The following is a 23114-nucleotide window of genomic DNA, read 5'->3' as shown; positions in this document are numbered from 1 at the left end:
TAAACTACGGTCCAATCAAACATTATCTCCTTCCCAGACACATTCCAGCACTCCTGCCCAGCCCAGGTGCCTAAAAAAGCCCTTCCATCCCGAATTTCTCAGCCTGGACCCTGAGTCCTTATTCGTTTCTAGCCAAGATTCCTTAACTTTCTTGAAGTCCCAACATGCTATTTTTCTTTCTTAAAAATTTTAGGAAAAAAAAGCCCTCTCCGCCACTCGCAGATTACTAATTCCTCCCATTACCTAGGGGCTGAAGAGTACTCTCTGAGCCCTGACCGCCCCCACGTCCTCATCCCTCACCCACTCGAGAACCCGCAGCAACCCGCCAACCACCATGCAGACCACATGCTCTCTCAGGCTCTCTGTCCCAATCCCCCTGGACTTTTCTATTGTTTTCAAACTGGAGTTGGCCCCCCTTATCTAACATTAGACCAACTGTCAACCGACACGGCCGACAGACCTGGATGGACGCAGAGCAGACCAGGGGCAGGTGGCTCTGGAGTACTTGAAAACCCAGGGGACTCTCAAAGTCCTCCGGCCCTGCAGGCCCCAGGTGGGCTGAGTAGGTCGGCGTCCTAGGAGAAACCCGGGGGAAAGAGGGCTCTAAGGAGGAAGGCGCTTTTTCGCCTTGGTGCGCCCGCGGGGACTGGGGTGCTGGCGGGGAGCGACCCCAGAATCGTCACGCGGGGCCTCGGAGGCGACTCCAGAATCTCTCCCTCGCCGGCAGCCTCTCGCCGGTGCCCTGCCCGCAGCAGAGCGAGAGCCGCGGCGCGCCGGCACCTGACCTCTGCCTCCCGCCAGGCTCGGCCTCCGCAGGCCTCCCGCCCGGACCCGCCGCACGGGATGCGGCAGGACAGCCCCACCGAGGCCGGGCCGCGCCGGGCTCCCGCGCGCCCAGCCCCAGCCCGGGGGCCCAACCGGGCCGCCGGCCGCCGCCCTCCGCTCGGCACTGCGCGGAGCCCAGGCCGGGAGCACTCACCCGGAACGCGGCCGCGGCGAGCTCCGCCCGGAGGAACGGGGCCGCGGGAGGAGGCTCCCGGGAGCCCGCTCCGCCCCCGCCGCCCCGGGAGTGGCCGCCGTGCTCTGGGGGCGGGCCTGCCCGTTCCTCCGCCCACCCGGCGCTCCACTCCCGCGCCAGACGTCCCGCCCCGGGCGGTGGGAGGAGCGCCAGCCGGCAAGCGGAGGGTGGTCCTCCCTGTCCTTTCGCTGATTTAAATTCTGGTGCCAGGTGCTGCACGCTTCCCAGATTCATCCTGGTAAATGCTCACAAAGCACTGGGAAGGACATAATGAATCTTCCCATTTCACAAAGTAGAAAACTGAGGCCTCAGAGGGTTAATAAGCTCACCTGACAGGTTCCAGCTTTTTCAACTACGTAATGTATACCAAATCACCTGGCTGTCCCCTTTTGTAGGACTATTAAGGTTATTAAGTTAATAAATCTTGAGAAATCCACATTTCTTCAAAGGTATTGTTACAGAAAGCCAAGACAGAATCCTATTTATACTAAAGATTGGAGTGAAAAATCACGGTGTGTTCTGCTTTAGGCAGGCAACGTAGCAGGCTAGATTGTCCAGGTGACCTTCCCATTCACGGGGAAATAAGATTCTCCAGGAACCACCCCACCCCAAAGGGACAAGCCGTCCAGGGGAACCAGTGCTGGGTCACTGAGCCCTGAGCAGGAGATCTGAACTATGCGGACAGCACATGGAAGTCTCTGTGGCACTGTGATTTGTTACAGAAACAAGAGAAGCCAAACTTGAGCCTTCCAGGTCGAGCCAAGATGAAGGAGGAGTACTGGAGGGTCCTCAATGCCCTGTGCTCTAAGCAGAAGCAATGGAACCTGCTTTGGAGGACACATCTGCAGTTTACTCCCATAGGACTCCAGCAAAGACTAGTTCTCAATTTTAACACAAGAGGCCACACAGAAGTGACAGTCAACAGAACTCATTCTCAACAGATTTAGACACGAGAGTTTAAATCAGATATTGGCAACAGATTTAGACAGAAGAGTCTAAACCAGATACTGGAATTGTCTAACACAAAATATAGAAAAGCTTTTTAAGAATTAAAAAAAGGGCATCCCTAGAGATTATTTACCAATTACAACAATGATAGAGTACCATTACATTGGAGAAATCTACCAGAGACTTCATTAACCAAGTAGTCAAAGTTAATTTCACCAATAGTACAAGTTGGCCTCATACATGAGGTGATGCTCTGAGGACATGGCATCACCTTTATTGTATTCCTGCCTAAAAGACCTAATCGGTGTTTAATCATGAGGAAACAGACAAGCCCAAATCAAGGGACATTCTGCAAAACAACTGGCCTGTACACTTCAAAAAATGGCAATGTCATGATGGACAAGGAAGGTTGAGAAAAGTTTCAGGTTAAAGGACACTAAGGAGATTTGACATCTTAATTCCTGGATTGGAAAAAAAGCTGCTACAGGTATATTTTTGAGATAATTAGAAATGAATATGACTATGTGCAGTGTGAGAGATTAAAATTAGCCTTGAATTCTTTGACATTCTTCTCACTGAGAAATGGGGACATATTTCCCTTCCCTTTAAGTCTGGACCAACCTGTGACTGCTTTGACAAATGCAGCAGAGCAGAAGCAAAGCTATGCCAATTCTGAGCCCACCCTTTAAAAGGCAGTTCTGCTTCTTCTTCCACTATATTTTGTCAAAGCAGCCATAGGCAGGTTCAGACTTAAAGGGAAGGGAAATATATCCCCATTTCTCAGTGAGAGGAATGTCAAAGAATTCAAGGCTATTTTAATCTCCCACACTGCACATACTCATTCTAATTGCTATATTTTATAGCAACTTATTTTCCAATCAAAGACCACATAAAAAGGAGGCTTTTTAGTCTCTGTAGTAGGCTGAATCCAAAAAATCCATATGTTGAAACCCTAACTCTTAGTACCTCAGAATGTGACAATATTCGGAAACTGAGACTTTGAAGGGGTAATTATATTAAAATAGGGTTGTTATTGTGGGCCCCAATCCAATATGACCGGTGCCTTTATAAAGAAGAGATTAAGATATAGGCAACACAAAGGGACAACCGTGTGAAGACCACAGGGAGAAAGGGGCCGCCTATAAGCCAAGGAGGGAGGCCTCAGAGAAGCTGGTCATGTCAACACCTTCATCTTGGACTTCTAACCTCCGGAATTGTAAGAAAGCAAATCACTGTTGTTTAAGCTGCCAGGTCTGTGACATTTTGTTATGGCAGCCTTAAAAAACAAATATAGTCTTCTTTAATCTAAAGTAGTTTCTCATCTTTCCTTGTCTTTTATAACATTGACATTTTTGAAGTGGACAGGCCTGTCATTTTATAAAATTTTCCTTAAATTAAGCTTGTTTGTTTCCTCATGATTAAATTTCAATTATGCATTTTTGGCAGAAATTCAATAAAGGAGATATTATATCTTCAGAGAATCACCTCATGTGTGATAGCAATTAGTATAGTTGGTTATCTCTAGCATCCCTTGTTCTTGGAGCCCTGAACCACCATGTAAGAAGCCTAGCAAACCTTAGACTGCCTTACTCTGAGAAAGCCCATGCTAGCCATATAGAGAAGACAAATGGAAAAATAAAAAGGGATGCCCAGCCACCCCCCAACTGTTTCAGCCCTCAACCCCTCAGAGTAACCTCCAGTTGAGGCTTCAGACATCATAGAGCAAAGAAGAGCCCTAACTATGCTATATCTGAATTCCTGAACCACAGAATTACATAAGATATAACAGTAATAAATTAATGTTTTAGGCCTCTAAGTTTTGGGGTCATTTGTTACTTCACAGTACATAATCAAAGCAGCTCATATATTATATGATAATATTCTGCTAATGTAAAATTTCTTGAATTTGATCATTTATTATGGTTATAATGGAAAGTGACTTTATAGTTAAGAATTATTTAATGGTGAGGTATGACGATGTCTGCAGTTTCAAATGTTTCAGTTAAAATGTGTGTGTGTGTAAGAGAGTGAGTACATGCAAATGTGTGGCAAAATGTCAACAGTTGATTAAGCAAAATGTATATAAGTGCTCCTTGAATAAGTTTTGTAACTTTCCTGAGCCTTGAAATTTTTCCCACAAAAAAGTTTAAATAAAAGAGAGAAAGGATTAAATCTCAAAGAGGAAAAATCGGTGACTAGACTTCCCTTTCTGGTGACAGGGATGTGCCATCTCACCTGAAACATCTAAAAAAGAATTAGACAAAAATACATAAAACAACAATTTTCAAGATCAAAGAGATTGATTTCAAACAAAGGAGATGATTTCTGGGAGACAGGAAACAAGGTGAGTCCTATAATTGCCCCAGCTGACTACCTTGAGAGAGTTTCTGAGCATGGCAGAGGGAAGGGAAAGCTGTGACAGAGCCTGGCAGACTTCCTGAATTGAGGAGACAGACCCTAAAGTCCCAGGAGGCCTCAGCAGCTAGAGTTCACAGGACAAAATAACAGAGAAGACAGGTACACTGAGACAGAATCCCAGAGATCTGCAGAGAGTCCGCTACAAGTATTCATGATCAGAGCATGCATTGAAAGAAACTGCCCTAGACCAGGAAAAGAGCCATCTGTAAGGATTAGAAGGACTAGTTTTGTCATTCACACTGGGCTAGGAATAGTGCCTATTTCCATGAGCCAGAATGGAAAAATTTATACTTCACAAGGCACTGGATAGAGCACTCAGGAAGGTCTTGCTTCACTAGTGGAAAAGAAGTAGCCCTACAATGAGCACTGCTCCAGACCTGATATACTAAAAACAAGACCTCAGAAGATGAAAGCGTGACCAATAACTTAGGTGTCTCCTAGAACAAAGCTCAAAAAGATTTTTAGAGCTATAAAAATATCCAGCACTAAACAAGGTAATATTTACAATGTCTGGCATCCAAACAAAGATTGCAAGATACATAAAGATTACCAGGAAACAACTGATATGGGGAAAACTAAAGTTAGAGACATGGAAGATATAAAAAAGACATAAATTGAATTTGCAGAGATGAAAAGTAAAATGTATAACAATAATGTATAGCCCAGAAAGAGATAAATGAAAGTATATTAAGTTCTTTGTTTTATGCATGAAGTAGTATAATATCACTTTAAGATAGACTATGAGAGATAAATAATATACTATAAACCCTTAAGCAATGACTAAAATAACAAAACTGTAACTCATAAAGCAACAAAGGTGATAAAATCCAATCAAAATGAAACTCAGTCCACAAGAAGGTAGAAAATCAGGAAAGGGGAACAAATAACAGATACAACAAATGGAAAATGAATAGCAACAGAATATATTCAAACCTAACTAGACTAATAATCAAATTAAATGCAATGGTATAAGCATCCTGTCAAGTTAGCTAAAAAAGCAACAACCAATAATATATCACCTTCAAAAAGTACAGTATAAAGACAATATAACAAATAAGTTAAAATAAAAGGGTGGAAAAAGATGTACCATGCTAACTCTAGTCAGAAGAGAACAAGATGAGCTACTTCAAAATCAACAAAACAAATTTCAGAGCAAAGAATATTACCAAGGATACAGAAGATCATTTTATCTTATAAGGCTAAAAGGGTCAATTCATCAAGAGGAAATAGCAATCTTAAACATTTATGAACTTCAATGCTTCTTTTATGAACAGTGCTTCAAAGTTCCTTAAGTAAAAACTGATAGAACTGAGCAGATAAATAGATTTCAATACTCCTCTCTCAATAATTCCTAGACTAAGAATGCAAAACATCATTAAGATATAGATTTGAACATTATTAACTATTTGTCCTGATTGACATTTATAGAATACCCTACCCAAAAATAGCAGAATACACATTTTTCTCAAGCACACACAGAAATATTCTGGGTCATAAAACAAGACTCGGTAAAATTCAGTAGTGTCAAGTCAAACAAACTGTGTTCTCTGATGATGGAGGAATTAAATTAGAAGTCCGTATCTAAAAGATCCTTGGAAAATCCCCCAAGTATTGAAAACCGTATAACACCATTCTAAATAACTTGAAGATGAATGAAAAAAAATAAAAATATATTTTTAACTGAATGAAAATGAAAACACAGCTTGTCTGAATTTGTAGATGCCATTAATTCAGTACTTAAGAAAGTTTCTTACAAAACTAGAAAAAGAAGAGCAAATTAAACATAAAGTAAGCAGAAGAAAGGAAGCAATAAAGATCAAGGCAGAAGTCAATAAAATAGAAAACAGTAAGTAGAATCAAATAAAGCAAAGATTGGTTTGTTGAGAAGAGCAATAAAATCGATTATAAGCTCTAGCTTATGCTAATCAAGAAAAAAGAGAAATGACACAAATTATTAAGTCAGGAATTAGAGAGGTGATATCACATGTTCTACAGGTACTAAAAGGATAAAAAGAGATTATTATAAATACTGAATGTCAGTAAATTTCACAAGTTAGATAAAATGGACAATACATGAATGTTCATAATACCTTTATTGGTAGCCACCAAAAACTAGAAACAACCCAAATGACAATCTTCAGGTGAATGACGAAACAAATTGTGGCATATCCATTATGATAGAATACATGTCAACATAAAAAGAAATGAATTATTGATGAATGCAACAAGCATGGATGAATCTGAAAATTATGCTGAGTAAAACAAGGCAGACAAAAAAAGACCACATTCTGTGATTCCATTTCCATAAAACTCTAGAAAATGCAAACTAAACTTAGCAATAGAAAACAAATCATATAGGAAATAGAACCTGCCTGGGGTGGGGCCTGGGAGGTGAATGAGGGAGGAAAAACAATGAGGCATAAGGAAAATTTTAAGGGTGATGGATATATGCAATATCTTGATTGCAGTGATGATTTCATGTGTGGAAAAATGCAAAAACTTATCAAATTGTGCATAGCACTATGGAAAAACAATGGAGAATGTTGTTATAATCTGCAAGTAGGGAAGCCTTTATAAGTATGATTCAATACTCAGACATTTTAAGAATACAAAGATAAATTCAAAACATTAAAAAAAATTTTGCATGGAAAAAGCATTAAAAAACAAGACAAATAAATTGGAGGGAATCTTTGTAACTCATATTACAGGTAAAAGATTAAATTGCTTAATGTAAAAAAAATCTACAAGTTAATAAGAAAGTTTGACAAAACCATTAGTAAAATGGGCAAAGTATATGAAGTGACAATTCACAGTTAAGGAGATATAAAGGCATCTTTATTTTATGAAAAGATGCTCATTTTCACTTACAAAAAATTAAATAATATTCAAATGCCAATTAAAATTACAGTGGCACAGATTTTTTTAAATTGTATTGATGTGAGTATGGAATAACAGGCAACCTTTCATTTAGCTATTGAAAGTGAAAATTAGTATGACTTCCACTGAGGACAATTTGGCAATATAATCAAACTTTAAAAAAATGCACATCGCCTCTGAACCAAATGTTCTTCCCTAGACAGTCCACAGATATTCAAGCATAGGTATCTACAAGGATATGCAGCAAATCATTTGTCATGGCACAATCAGTAACTGACTGATTGCTAGCAATAAGACCCAGGTAACTAAATTATGGCACATCCACTTAAATGTCAATTAAAAAGGAAGGAAGCAGCTATATGGATGTGGATATGAAGATAGAAGCATCTCCAAAATTTATTGCTAAATTAAAAAATAAGGTTCTCCACAATGTATTACCATCCATGTAGAGAAAAATAGGAATATACTTATATAATTGTAAATGCATAAAATATCTAAAAAATGATACATAAAAACTAGTAAGAGTAGTTCCTTCTGGAAAGAAGAATTGAATGGCTGAAGGACAAGTGTGAAAGGGAGATTAACTTTTTGCAGCACACCTATTAGTTCCTTTTTAATTATGTAGTGTGCATATTTATTATTTCTTCACAAGTAAAATAAACAATAGTATTAATAAGAGCTGGAGATTCTCAGTGATGTATTAAGAAACGCATATGTCAATTTAAAAAAGGCAATTACAAATTCTAAATGAAACAAAGTTTAAAAACGGAAGCATGAAATAAGGAGCAAACCATGTGATATTATTTACCCAAGTTTTTCAGTGTAAGAATGAAGGATCCCCTCAGCTTGATGCTTATTTCATTCTCCTTTGAATAGCTCAGGTTTAGAGATATTGAATTAGTTTCTCTTTTGAGCCAATCAGTTTGTATTCTGTAGCATAATCATAAACTGTAAGTCATAGACTGATTTATTGATTTCAATTTTTAGGATCAATCAATAAAATGCAGACAAATTAATTCTACTTACAGAATAAAATGCAAATGCTATAAACCTGAACATTGTAAATGGAAAGGTAGAGAAGATGGAAATTGGGAGCTAGATAGGGATATTGGGTGGAAGTAAGGGGTAGGAAGAGGTGAAAAGTTGTCTGAGGATCCTATTTTTCTACTACCTGGGAGGGAATCAAGAATTACTAGCTACATTGATGGAACAGGAATTCAAAGGTTAGGCATAGTATTTAAATGTATAAATATAAACAAAAGAATAATAGGAAATAACATAATTAACAAAGCACAAAAGGGGAGAAAGAAATGGGAGAGTCTCAAAGGGCTATATCTCTCATCATTCATGGCATAGGGTTAACAGACACTGAAGTAAATAAATAAGGAAACAGTGCTGTAAGCATTGAGTTTATAATTACAGCACTAACGACGAAAAGAATTAAAAACAAATTATTGAAGATGGTTACCTTTGAGTGGAAAAACATGAGGGTGGGGTAGGGATTGAGGAATAAAGCAGAAAGATTCTTCTTTTTCCAATCAATACCAGTTTCTACCTTTTGAATTTTTTAACCATGTGCATGTATTATTTTTATAATAGATATTCCTAATACAATTTTACCACTTTAGTTCTGTTTAATTTAAGGCACATGAGGAAAATATAATGTATCTATTTTTAAAGTTTTATGGCCAGAGCATTTATATTTTCCAGATAAAGCTAAGCCACTTCATAGCCTGTCTCTGTACCATGTTATTTTCCAAAGAAACACTAACCCACATCCAAAAATAACAGAAAGGCAATTTAAATCTTTATTGAAGTATCATGAAGACATCAAAGGGAGATTCCACTCATAATGCATCACAAAACCTCTTAAAATGTTCTTGCCCTGACCCTCTTTTTATATCTCACACCATATGGTAGCTGCTCTCAAATCTCTGTCCTCCTTCTCTTCAAACTTCCACAAAACACATCCCACACTGACTCTATCTCCTTTACTCTCCATTTCTGGGCATATTCTCTTCCAAGTCCCTACTGTTCAAATACAAATCAAGCTTCTCCTGATGTCCATTTCATCCCTTTCCACAGTGTCTTTCTTTTTAGCCTGGGGAAACTAGCATTATTGCAATGTTATTTCTAAAAGGAAATCAATTCCTAATTTCCAAAAAATCAATGCTGAACAAACAGTTGAGACATATCTTGCTGGAATTTAAAAGCTGTAAGGTTCTCTACTGTAATCATCTGAAAGATAGGAGGCAAGTTTTATTCATTTTTGTATTTGGAGAGCCAATGACATGTATCACAAACCAAATGCATGTTTTACTGTGGAACTGTAGTTCAGAATTCTGCTTTTATGGGAGTGAGGGACAAGAGAAGGAAGAAAACTTATGTTTGCTGAGGGTCTATTATGGAGCAGGCATTGTGCCTCAATGGTGGCAGTGCAGCTTTCTACCTCCTTTTTTAGATCAGTAATTTTCAAACAGGAGAAAGAAAAGCAGATGTGGAGGAATACATGCAATGTGAAAGAACCCTCCATGTAATGCTCTTATTCCTGACTATGTGTGAGCACACACATCATAAAACACTCTCATTGCCCTGATGCACATAAACCAAGACACTCTTACTGTGTGTCTCTCCAAAATACTGTTGTGTCCAAATATACTGTTTGTGTCCAAAATACTGTTTGACCTTTAAGTGTCAGGGACGGGGGAGAAAGATGAACCTCAGATGGAAACTCTGCGTTTGTGTGTGTACATATCTATGTGTTGCGTGTGTGTCTGTAATGCATATACACTCAGAGCTGCCCACTAGATGGCAAACCCACATCTCAAATGTTAATGATGACTGTGATGCCCCTTCTGGGCATTTTAATAACTCAAGCCAAATTCCTGTAAGGCCAAGATATTATATACAGCTTAAGGAGTATGTAAATTAACTTTGTGATGATGGTCTTCCACATAATTTCTAGGCATAGAGGTTAATTTATAGCTCCACAATTTCTAGAATCTACTATGACTTATTTTCCATGCAAAATAAAGTATTAATGCAGATAAATTTAATTCCCTTACTGTTCATCTGATTTTGTGTTTAGGCTTCAAAATGAACTAATTGTGGAACTACAGCAAGCGATAAGGCCAGGATCTGACCCCAAGCAGTTTAACTCCAGAAGATAAGCATTAACCAGGATGCACCTCCAACCCTCGTTAGGGTGAGAGGGAAGTTACCAAGGAAGAATGAGGTGCCCTGCCCCCTAGTTTTGCAGCAGCCATCTGTCCCTCCCCCAACTCCCACATCATTGCCAGACTAGCTGACACTGCCCTGCTCACAATTCTCCAGTGGTTCCCCACTACAGGATCAACTCTGAACTAGCACAAGCCAGACAGACTACCAATCTCTCCCACACCCAACCACTGACCTGCTTTCCACTCCCTGAACAGTGGGTACACACACCTTCGTATCTCTAGAAATACTACCCTTGCTGCCTTGAAATTCCTCTCCCCTTTTATCTACAGGAACAACTCGCCTCTTTTCTAGCCTCCACCATGGTCACCTCCTCTAAGGTGCGGTTCTCTGACTTTGCCAGGCAATCAGGCATCCTCATTTCAAAGCTCTCACCGTGCCATTTATCTCATGATATGGCAACTGCCAGGGCGCCTGGCTCTCTTGCCTCTAGAGTGAGCACTCCATGAGGTTGTGGATGGTGCCTTTCCAACTTTGTGTCCTCAGCACCAAACCCAGTGTCTGGCATATAGAGGCTACACAGTAAATTTGAGTGGTTGAATAAATTAATAAATGCTAAGTGTGAATAGCCAGACTTTGGAGGTTCTCTTAAACATCCCAGCCTTCAGGTTCTGGCATATAGAAAGGAGGTAAGTCCTACACTGAATACCCTGCAGAGTTGTGGGAGGGGGTGGGGGAACAGGGGGCCAGAGCCAGACAGGCCCACTCAGGGAGGCCGCAGGGCTATTACAGGGGTCCCACTGGCTTCCTTTCTCTGGTGTCCCAAGGACAGTCCTTCAAAACATTAAAATACCCAAGAAGGAGCCCCCCACCCCAAACCTCCCATGTCCTACCATCCTTTACAATCAGGTGAATCTCTGACTCTTGTTATAACTACTCTCCTCGACCTCCATTAGAACTCCTTGCTGAAATGAGAATTCTTTCCATAAAATTGCTTAATGTCACTGCCAGCTAGAGGTACAGATATTTCTGGGGGCTCCACCAAAAGACTTAATCAGAGATTACTTCGACGAGTATGATCTTAATCATTAGAGTCACAGGATCCAGGGCAGGAGTGGGGGCTCGCTCTGCTCCTGAACTATGTTGGCTACATTAGTTTACCAGGGCTGCCATAAAAAATATGCAAACTGGGTGGCTCCAACAACAGAAATTCATTATCTCACTGTCCCGGAGACTAGAAGTCAAGATCAAGGTGTCAGCAGGGCCAGTTCTTTCTAAGAGATGTGACGGAGAATTGATTTCATGCATTCCCCCCTGTGGCGGTTTTAATCAGTCAGGTGCCATGAGATTAGAGAGGTCTGCCATGAAGTCACATCAATGTAAATTGGATAAATGATACATAGACAGATAGATAGATAGATAGATAGATAGATAGATAGATAGATAGATAGATAGATAGGTGATAGATACACACACACACACACACCTGACTTCAAAAAACTTCACATGTAAAAGATCTTTGTACATTTGACTAGCTTTTAGGATCCCTCTAAATACTTGTATAAAGAGGATTGAAAAGAGCAAAATGTTTCCTGAAATACAAGATTTTCAAGTGTGATTTTTTTTATTACAAACTGGTACCATTTCCCCACTATCACCAACCCCTACAATCTTGTAAACATATATCCAAAAGGCACAATGAAAAACAACAGGAATATACTATCTAACTTACAAATGTTCAGTTTTAGGGGCACAGTTGCATACTGAGGGTTACATATCTGTAAGCTATTGTAACTCCTGTCCTCAGACAAATTTCTGTATACTATTCTTCCAAGTTAGGAATAAAAACAGGCCTGGGGACACCAGAGTCATAAGCAATCTTCCGTGTCAGAAAACTGTCTAACGAAGCAATCTTATCCTTTCTGAAAAATTTTTCAGGCTCAAAACAGGCTTAAATGAAAAGGAAATGGTCTCAAACCATGTCAGAACTGGGAAAGATAAAAATAAATAATATAAATAATATAAATAAAAAATATATAAAAATAAATATATTTATATATATTTAATATATATTTATTTAATATAAATTTAATATAAAATATTTTATATTTTATATATATTATATATATTATATATATAATATAAAATAAATTATATTAATTTAATATAAATTATTTTATATTAATTTAATATATATTTAAAAAATATATATAATATATATTTATAATAAATAAATAAATAATAAAATAAATAAAAATAAATAAATGAATAAAATAAACTTAATGTCTTATAAATACGTTTCGTATGCAACAAGATGGGAATGCGACCCCAAGAAATTGGGTAATGACGGAGGAAATAGAAGTACCCCTCAGTGAGAAGACAATTAAGAATCACTCATTTGTGTGTAACAGCAGGCACAGTGCTAGGCTCTTTTCTCATTTTATTTAGTCCTCACAGCAACCCTACAGGGTAGTTATTATCACCTGGATTTAACAGAGGAAGCTTGGAGAAGTTAAGTAATAATTTGTCCACCAAGGCCAAGGGGCAAATAAGTGGCAGAAGCAGACAAGGAACCCAGGCCAGCCTGAGCCCACAGCCCAGGTGCCCAGAGCTGGTGAGGGGCCTGTGGGGGTCCGAAGCTTCCATTAGAGGCCTCTACCACATCTCTGTCTCAGAGAGAACTGAGTGGGGGCACCAGGCCTGCTGAGGAAAGCTGGAAAGTGTGGTGAGGAGAGTGCAGGGAGGAGAATGCAGAGGTAGATTATACATCACAGCCTAACAACAACTGTGTATTGGGAAAACAATTTTGTTCAAGAGGGCTATTTATAGGGATGTTTTTCCTCAGCACTCCCTTCCCCCATCTCCTCCCTTTTGTGTTAAGAGGCGCCTGGCAGATTGGTAGAGGGTTACAGGCAAAGCACAGGAAACTCTGGAACACAATGAACGGGGCGGGGACAGATCCCCACCCACTGAAGAACATCATTTGCTGCAGTATTCAGAGACCCTGTGGAGACAGATGGAGCTCAGAGGTCTCTCTGCTCCGTGTATGGCTTTCTCCACCACAAAGAAGGTAATATGCCCAAAGTGCTGTGCGACAGAGTAAAAGGGGAAGCAGAGGCAGAATTAAAGGCATTAAAACAAACGAAATACCAAGGTTACTGAAATCAAATAGCCACCTCAACCCCTCTTCTGAGGACTCCTGAATTCTCTGAGGAATCAGGTTTTCCTACCCGAAGTCTGTGTTCACCTTGGGAACTCCAAAGATACAGAGCAGGGAATGAGGGAAGTGATCCCAGACCCAGCTTCCGAGCAGGACCCCGGGACCTACTGCTAGGTCTTCAGGACAGACCCAGACAGGCCTCTGGGGGCTGCTGCTTACAGGCACAGCCTCCACATCCTTCCCTCTGCGCCACTGAACAGAGGCCTCCAGCCGAATGGATCCAAGTTCAGACTTGGAACTTAAGGCCAGTCCCAGTGCAGATTCAGACATCGTATAATCAGGATTCAACCCCCAGCACTTGGCCCTCCCTCTGGCTTTGTGAAGTCTTTTCTCCACATGCGACTCAAGGAAGGAAGATTCCTGCTGCTGTTGGGCGGCATCCCGTGCCTGTGGTAGAGCGGGACAAGGGAGTCTGTGTTGCCTGCTTTGTTCTGAAATACTGAAGACTCATTTAGTGCTACCCTGCATTAGGAGTCAAATGTCATTTTGGTTTTTAAAATGCTCAGCAGAACACAAAAGATATCCAAACCCCTTGTGTTTGAACACCATTCAATGCAGAGAAATTAAGAGTATAACTAAAATATTGGTGGGGAGAAACTTACTTATCAAGTAATTTCAAACACTATGCACAAATGTCTCATCTAATCTATAGTCCTAAACTCTTAACTTCTACCCAGTCCTGTTTTTTTACACTATCAAAGGACATTTCTTCCTGAAAGCTCACAGGGAAATATACTAATGGATTTTGCTTTTGGTTTGGAGTCATCTTGGACTCCACTGTCTCCTACATCTAGTCTTCTAACTTAAAGTCTGAGGTTCCAAATTAGTAGGCAGGGGTACCAATCGATAAAATTTTCCTATAAAAAATTAGTAATCTTCATTTTTACAATCAAATCTTTCTTTTTCACTCTTCCTTCATCTTTCACCCTTTCTACTACAAAATGCCTAGTTGATGGTGAAGCAACTGAATCACATTCATAGTAGGGGAAGTAAGGCTGGAGAAAAGTTTCCCAATACTTTTTTTCTTATTTTTTTTCCCTGAGTAATGCAGTTTTGCAATTCTGGGAACCGAATAGGAACTAAAATACCCAATGCTTCAGAGGGAGAGGCAGAGAGAGATACTATGATGTATAATAATAACAATGTCTGTTCTTCACCTTTTAAAAGGGAAGTGGAACCATTTAAAGCCCTTCTCCATTCTTACCACCAGAACTGCTCACTCTTGGGAGCCCATTTAGAAACAAAACTGGCTTTACTGGTTGCTAGATGGTGGAGCAATGGGAAGTCAGCTGGCATGTCGCAGGACATACCACTGGCAGACTAAATACTGCCCCTGCTTCTGGGACTGGGAGACTGACCTTGGCTCTTGTTCCTTCTACCCCATGACACTGACCACTCCTCCGCTCTGTTGTTTGGTTAGAGATTGGTAATGTAGACCTCTCCAACACCTCTTACTCAAACTCATTTGAACAATTTGCAGCTCAACCTAAATCTGGGACCCCGTGGCACAGGGAAATACAATAATGGAGCTTGTGACGCACAACTTTTAGAATCCCTTTTGCTCTGCCAGTCTCATCCTCTACTGGCTTCCGACCCTTGGGGTACTGGTGGCTGGGGCCAGGGGGCACAAGGCCTCTTCCATAGAAAAGCCTTACCCAACATATTAGTCTGAAATACCATGGACTGGAGGACTTGAACAACAGCAATTTATTTTCTCACAGCTCTGGAGGCTGGAAGTCCAAGATCAAGATGTTGCAGGCTTGGTTTCCCTGAGGCCTCCCTCCTTGCCTTGAAGATGGCTGCCTGCTCGCTGTGCCGGTACATGGCCTTTTCTCTGCTGTGCATGTCCCTGTTGTTTCTCAGGTGTCCTAATTTCCTTGTCTCACAAGGACACCAATCAGACTGGATTCGGGCCCGCTCTAATAGACTCATTTTAACTTAATCACCTCTTTAAAGGCCTCATCTCCAACTACAGTGAGATTCTGAAGTCAGTCAGATTAGTGCTTAGACATACGAATGGGGGTGTTGAGGTGGCGGGTGGACAATTCAGCCCCTAGCACTCAACAACCAGTGACCAGCCTAGCATCTTTAAACTGGAAACAAGGAGGTGAAATGGGGAAGGAAAATGTACCCAGCAGGAGGATAAGCTAACATTCTAGTACCTCAGAATGGAGAATTCAGAACACATTAATCACAGTCTATGGACAAGGAATCATAAAAGAGAATTTTATTAGTTGGGCATTAGGAAAGGAGGGAGAACTCTAAAATTGCTGATTGCTAATTCTGGTTTTATGGACAAATCGGGTAAAAGAAAAAGCTAGATCTCAGGTAACATTAAAATCCCCCAGTACCCACTGTTTGTCTTCTATATCTATTTACAGCTAGTATCCTTGGTGAGTGGAGGAATGGGACAGCACACTTTGACAGGTATCAGTGTTCAATAGTTTCAGGTAAGATAAATCATAGGCAAACAGGACTCTTCTGTGGGAGCTCCATGTGCGTGAAGTGCTTTGTACTATGTAACCTGCTAAAGACGTAATTCATGTTATCAACGAATAACTTAATTAGTGCTTTTGTTAACATCCCTGCACTATCTGCATATAACTTTGCTTCCTAGGAGTTCCACTCCTTCCTAGGAGTTGCTTCTAGGAGTCCTAACAGAAAAACCCTCTGAAACCAAATCTGAACTCAGCAATGGGAGTGGAGGGGGACAGCTTTCCAGCTCCCTGAGTCAAGCTGTCACCGTGTGGCTTCACTATTTGGCTTGATAAATTGTGAGTTCTTCCGACCATAAGGTATAGATAATTGAGAGTTATCAGAGACAAAGAACCGCCATGGCCACAAATGAAGTGTTTGTTCATGAGCCTGGGCATGCTGGATGCCTTGCCCTGTGCTCAGCATTATCTCAGCGCTGAACCTGAAACAACTGGAACCCATCACGAAGCAGGGGACAAAAAGGCTGTTCCAGGATGCAGAATCTATGACTGTGGACTCCCTCTGGGGAATTATCAGTAAAACACAGAAGAATCTTAGGGCTGTGTCAAGGTCACTAGCTTTACTGGCAGGTTAGGCAGCCCTGTTTGTGACAACCTATACCTGCTGGGTTTGATGGTGATTAAGGGCACCTAGTACACAGCTATTATACTGTGATGTATTTTTGAGAATTACAGTTGGCCCTGAACAACATGGGTTTGAACAGAGCGGGTCTAGTTATGTGCAGATTTTTTTCAATAAATATACTGGAAAACATTTTGGAGATTTTCTACAATTGGGAAAAACATTGACTTTTCTGTAGCTTACTTTTAGAGTTCAGTATGTAATACATATAACATACAAAGTGTGTGTTAATTGACTGTTTATGTTATTGGTAAGGCTTCTGGTCAACAGAAGGCTATTGTAGTCAAGTATTTAGGGAAATCAAAAGTTGTATGTGTATTTTCAAATGTGTTGCGGGGACAGCATCCCTAACTTACACGTTGTTCAAGGACCAACTGTATTTGTAAGGTGCTATTTCCTTACTTAAGTGGTGGACTTTATTGTGAGAGAGACTATATTTAACAGAAATTTTGTATAATAAAAAACTAATATTTGAATAATTAGTTAAATTATTGTAGCAATGTAAGCCTCCTAATTTTGATAGTTGTACTCTAGTTATATAAAATACTAATATTAGGGAAAGTGGAGTGAAGCTATATGGGAATTCTTTGACTATTGTTTGTAAATTTTTATAAGCTGAATTTACTTCAGAATGAAAAGTGAAAATAATGATTTTAAAGATTTAACAAGGTGATTCAAAGGGCTTGACTATTTATCCATAATTTGTGCCCTGGGGGCTTGGCTAGGGTAAAAAAGCATCCTTTCAGCCTCTTTGCTGTCAAAGTAATGAAATCCACTGTAGGTCAGATGAAATAATGAATATGAAAGTCCTTGCTGAAATAAACTCCTAAACAAATGTCCATACTAATAATTACAGCCTCCTATGGAGATGCTTCTCTATGAATAAAGGGAGGAATAAGCCATTATACTAAATACTAAATGTTCTCTAAGTAACCTATAACATGCTTAGAAATTGCTGTTCTGGCAGCAGGAGACAGGGAGTCTTTGATGGGTTTTGAACAAAGCAGGCATGAAACAACTTCAGGAAGATGTCTCAGGCCATTAGTACACAGGATGAATGGAACAGGAAGAGATGGGACTCAGAAAACCAGTAGAGGTATTCTAATAATTGGGGGGTGAAAGATCCTCACTGAATGGGCCAGGAAAGGAGGAAAACCCAAGGAGATGCATTTCGAAGGACTCATCAGTCTAGGCAAGACTGGCCTGGAGGTGGGGGTGGAAGAAGAGAAATGAGTCATTGGTTACTTGAAGATGTCTCACCAAGATGATGGGCAATTCTGGTGTCACCCAGAGACAAATGGAAAGAAGGAAGGAGGCACCAGACACAGAGCTTGGTCTGAGAACTCAGTGGCTCCAGAGACCAGGCAGGTGCAAAGTGGGGAAGACAGGCGGTGGGGGCTTTGAAACTGGAAGGTTCATCTCTCTAAAGAGGGTGCCTCTAAGGGGGCTCTCACAACCTGGCATCAGCAGTCCTTGCAGTTCGGGAATGTACTTTCCGTGTTATCGGATCTGCCATTTTTGCAAGAGAAGCCAGAAATCCACATCTCTTATGTGAAATCTCTTCAACTCTTTAACGTTGGCAATTAATTCTTACAAATGTTAAAGCATGGTGGGCACCAAACCATGGCCAGATCCAGCAGCCAGGCTATCAGTTGTGGCTCCGACGAAGAGAGAAAAGGTCAAGGTTCATAAACTATCACAGTGATACCTGGGGAGATAAGAGAAAGTAGAAATTCAATTAACTAAAATACAGTCGGTAAAGCTTTTGCCAGCAGTCTGAGCTGTATGAATGTCCCTATCCTCAAGTCTATATATGGATCTGAATTTACACAGGAAGTTTAATCTAATCCTCAAACGGTTAAATCACAAGAATTCGAGTGCTTACTATGTGCTGAGAACACCGAAGTCAAAGAATTTCAAATCTAACTGGAGAAGAAAAAACATGCCCTCCTGAAAACTTGAGACAAATTGCGAAACAACTTGGGGGACTGCTTTCTGCACACATACTGGAATATCGGAGTCACTTTAAATCCTGAATCTTCCCCCCTCCCCCCGCAGATCACTTTCTTTCATCAAACTTTGCGATAATGCTCGTGCGGGCGGGCGCGCGTGTATGAACACCAGTTTGTAACCAGAAATCCTATTTCCTGGGCAGGGGTTGCAAAGCGCAGCCTCGGTCCTTCCCTCGGCGCTGGAGGGGAGTTGGTCGGGTTGGGGGTACCTGGGCGAGGGAAAGGAGGACGGGAGGGGCCGGCGGAAAACCTCCCCCTGCCAGGTTTCTCCGCTGGAATCTCTCTTGTTTCTGTCATTACTGTTTAAGTGTTTGTGTAGGAGAAGGCAGACACCAAAATAGAAAGTGCCAAGGAGATGATGACAGTGAGGATCAAAACAAGGCAGGACTTGTTTTCAGTCCCACCTAGCACCCCGCGCCCAGCCAGACCGCGACCCTGCCGCCCTCTTCAAAGCGGGCTCGGTGGGGCAGGAAGCGGGCGCTGGGGTTGCGGGTCCTCCCGGGCGCGCGGCGGCTTCCTCGCGCGCGGCCCGCTCTGCAGAGCGGCCGGCCGGCTCGCCCGAGATCGCGTTCCCCCGCCCCGCGCTCCTCCACCCACCCACCTACTTCCTCCGGCTCCGTACACTCCAGCACAGAGCTGCCAAAAATTTCCACCCTCCGCCCCCCTCCCTAGCTGACTTCCTTCCAGCGTTTCCTGAGCTGGATGATCCTAGGATTTGTAAAACAGGAAAAAAAGGAAGGCGCGAGGGCGGGCGAGAGAGACAGGATGCTTGTTTTGCGCTCTCCCATCGCTGTCTGAAGGCCAGGCAGCGGGCGCCGGGAAGAGGACCCACGGCGGCCGCCGGGCTGTCCCTCGCCCTCGCTGCCGCCTGGCTCCCGCGCGCTCGCCCTCCAGGGCAGCCCCAAAGGCGGAAGGGGAGCTCGCCCTGCCCCTGAAGCGGAGGAAAACACCCCAAGACTCCGCGGGAACCTGTGAAAGTCCCTGGGACTCCGAGTGAGGAAGCGACACTCCCCTGCGAGCCGGCCCGCCGCCGCCAGCTCTGCACGGCCTCCGGCACGGCGGCCCTGGAGGCGCGCGCCGTGGAGCTCAGGCTCGCCGCCCGCGCCGGGCTCAGCGGCCCGCGGGCTGGGTGCGCGCTGCCGGGCCCCGCTCTGCCGCCCGCGCCCGCCGCGCGTCTAACCCGGGAGACCACCCTCGGCGCGGGGCCAAGCACAGGGGAGGCGAGGCGGAGGGGCAACCTCGCTGGGACTAACTCATGAAGAACAAGGGTGCCAAGCAGAAGCTGAAACGAAAGGGAGCCGCCAGTGCCTTTGGCTGTGACCTGACCGAGTATCTGGAAAGCTCAGGACAGGATGGTAAAGTGCCTTTGCCTTTTGCTTTTCCTTCTTTTTGTTTGAGAGGCTGTGTTATATTCAGTCCATAAGTTAATGTATTCCAGGCCTGTACTCTCGCTGTGCTTTTTTTCCCCCCTCGGAACGTATGTGATTCTCAACGGCGCACAGCTCTGCCACCCCGACGTGCAGAGGTTGTGTCAGTCCTTCCGTTCGTCCACACGAGCCGTTAATGGGCGGGGCTGCTGCCAGTTTCACCGGCTACCTCTGGAGGGTGGGGGTGGGTGGGAGCTGCAGAGGTCCCGGTCGCAGACTTTGGGTTTCGGAGGGAGGGATGCGGGCTGGGCGCGTTGGGTGACGATCAGTGAGTGGGATTCCTGGGTACAGAACTGTGACCGCCTTAGGTGTCCCTCCGGGCTCTCCAATTTCGTCGGCTCACATCTTTTTTTATTAATGTGCTGGAAGGCAGGGGGTGCAGTGGATCCTGGCTGCGGGAGTGGTTGCACAAACATTTTCTGAATTTCTGAACTGATGCCAAATATATAATGCCTCCCTCCCTCCCTTTCCCAACCCCCCAGGACCCTTTACCGCCTCTTGGCTTTCGGATTAGCATTTGGCGTGTTAGACAAGAAGAGTGTTGTAAAAAGGTCAGAGGGCCTGGATTTTAAAATAGTTTAGGGTATGTGAAAGAAAAGGAGACCGCCTCTGTTTTCAAAGTCAGATGGGGGGTGGGAGGGTGAAGTGGAGAGAGTCCTGCAGAGGACAGACAATTTTAAACATTTGTTAGCGGAGAGGGAAAAAAAACAATCTAGAATATAATAACAGCATTTGAGGTCAGAAGTTTTTAATCATAGGAAAATTGGGGAAATTGAGCAATAAATGACTCCTTTTGTAAGGCTGACTGGCCCTGTACTTACCCGTGACAAAAAGGCCTTGTCTTCAGAAACTTAAGTGTTAGAGAAAATAGTCCCCTATATGGGCTGAGTGTTTATACATAGATAAATACTACAAACGGGGAAAATGGACGGCTGTTTAACTGTGCAGAATATCTCTGCCTGCAGAAAAATAAGCTCAAAAACGATTTGACTAGCTCATATCAAATATGCATCTCAAAAACAGTGCAATGCTTTTGTTCCAGTTCTGCTTTTTCAAAGACTCAGCACCACCTAGTAATTTGCAGTGGTATGATATTCCTGTGGCATTCTAGAGTTCAGAGTCTGCTGTGTCTTTAGGATGAATGGCTTAGTATTTTAGGGCCTGTGGGACTGCAGGTTACAAAAATGCCCCTTTGAAATTGAGGCATAACCGAATCAATTAATTTAATCCTCTCCAATAATCTGGAAAGGTAGCTTTGAAATAAAATCGCTTGGATTGAGGTGTTTTGTTTTGTTTCATTTTTCATGTGAAAGCACTCTAGGAATACATCTTACCCACTCCCCACAGAAGTTCAGAATGAAATGTTTCCCTCCACCTGTGTTGGCAGGAGACTTAGGTATGGCCAGGTTCACTAGGAATGCTCCTGGAATGCCACCTTCCACCATGGGGGGGTGCTATTCTGGGGCTGCCCTCCGAGCTGTGACAGTTACATGGGGCTGCTTGCCAGCCCTGTCCCGTTCTCACACAGATCATAGATCACAGGATGGGCCAGGAATCCCAGGATTCTGTGAGGACATCTCAGAGGCAGACTTAGGTAGTCCTTCTTTCCCTTGCTTTTTATTTTGGACTTCCATATATGTTTCATTAGGGGTAAAAAAAAGGAAGGGGGCTGCTGCTTACAAAAAAATTGAAAACCAGTATCCAGTGCACCCCATTCTGGGCAAGAGGTGAGGAAGCCCGGAGACGTAAATGCCTGCCTGAGGTCATGCAGTGAGGCATGAAGGGTGCAGAGGGCCCTGGCCTACCAGGCTCCTCTCCCCTCCCAGGCTTCCTTGTCCAGGCCAACATTCTCCTCTAATGATTTTTTCTCCCTAAATTGAAAGCAGGCAGACAGCCCTGTCCCAGGATCAGTAGATATTAAAGACTGCCATACCTGAATAGACTGTAGCTTTACAATGAAGGGAACTGACCGACTTAGTGATCCATACCCACTTATTCTGCCTTGCAGGAATTAAACATGCATAATAAACAGCTTATATAAATAAGAATAATAAGGATTTGTTTTTCCCACATCCAAAACCAGTCAGGTAGTTGTCTCTTCTTTTCTTATAATGTAGTATCAATAGGCAAAATCAGTACTAATGGTTTTCTCTGAAACAATGTGCCCTCCTTATGGACTTTCTGAAACAAGTATTGATTAATAGACAAAGCCTAGACTGTGTTCCCCAGGAAGAAAATCTGATCTGGGTGCTTCCTCTTTGTCCACCACCCTGGACGTTCAGCCCAGAATCCTGAGTGACAAGTCAGTGTGGTAAATAGGAGCCAGAAGGCTGGGAGTGCCTGACAAAACTGACATCGTGCTTACTGAACTTTGGAGGTCAAGGGTGGTGTGATGGACCTGGGTAGGGACAGAGAAAAAGTGGATTCAGATCTGGGAGTACAGGACAGAAGGGAAGAACAGAGACAGAAAGAAGCTAAGGCAGCCCCTGTGCTGGGACAGGGAAGGAGAGCCCCAGCTGGGGTGGAGGGCAAAGCTGGTGACAGTTAGCTGTGCTCAGGCCACCCAGACATGGGGAAGCTGTACCCCTGAGGCTGAATGCAGAGGACGAGTGTTATCCACTTCTATAATTCGCTGTGGCCCAGCTCTGCTACCTTCAGTTGGACAAATCTGACAAGGCAGGGTGTGTGGGTGACAAATAGGTGCTCAGCTGAGAGTGGATGCTGCTCAGGGCCAGGTGTCATCCTTAATCTGTAGGAAGCTGATGAAAAACAGAAACCCTTTCCAGTAAAGCGTGTGCGCGCACGCGCGCGCGCGCACACACACACACACACACACACACACACACACACATCATGTATACAGTTTCTGTGGGCATCCACATATATGCCAAGTTTAGACC

General features: G+C 42.8%; 2 protein-coding genes across 4 annotated transcripts in view; one reads left to right on the top strand and one right to left on the bottom strand.

Annotated features, from left to right (window-relative positions):
- Positions 1 to 1128, bottom strand: part of B4GALT4 (beta-1,4-galactosyltransferase 4) — a 44194-nt gene extending 43066 nt beyond the window's left edge. For 2 of the 3 annotated variants that reach the window (XR_005059913.2, XM_037013091.2), the window contains exon 1: positions 980 to 1128. The gene's annotated coding sequence lies outside the window, so the exon portion shown is untranslated. Of the gene's footprint in view, positions 1 to 460; positions 576 to 979 lie in introns of those variants that run through there. The other variant, XM_017678505.3, reaches the window with a different exon arrangement.
- Positions 1129 to 19257: 18129 nt separating this feature from the next.
- ARHGAP31 (Rho GTPase activating protein 31) overlaps positions 19258 to 23114 on the top strand; it is a 99896-nt gene continuing 96039 nt past the window's right edge. The window contains exon 1 of the mRNA XM_073231596.1: positions 19258 to 20142. Coding sequence (XP_073087697.1) covers positions 20043 to 20142 — 100 coding nt within the window. The 5' untranslated portion in view covers positions 19258 to 20042. The remainder of the gene's footprint in view (positions 20143 to 23114) is intronic.

This window comes from Manis javanica, chromosome 3 (genome assembly GCF_040802235.1).
Source record: "Manis javanica isolate MJ-LG chromosome 3, MJ_LKY, whole genome shotgun sequence".
NCBI classification, from domain to species: domain Eukaryota; kingdom Metazoa; phylum Chordata; class Mammalia; order Pholidota; family Manidae; genus Manis; species Manis javanica.
Note: the sequence above shows the minus strand (reverse complement) of the source record. Positions and strands in the feature narration are given on the sequence as shown.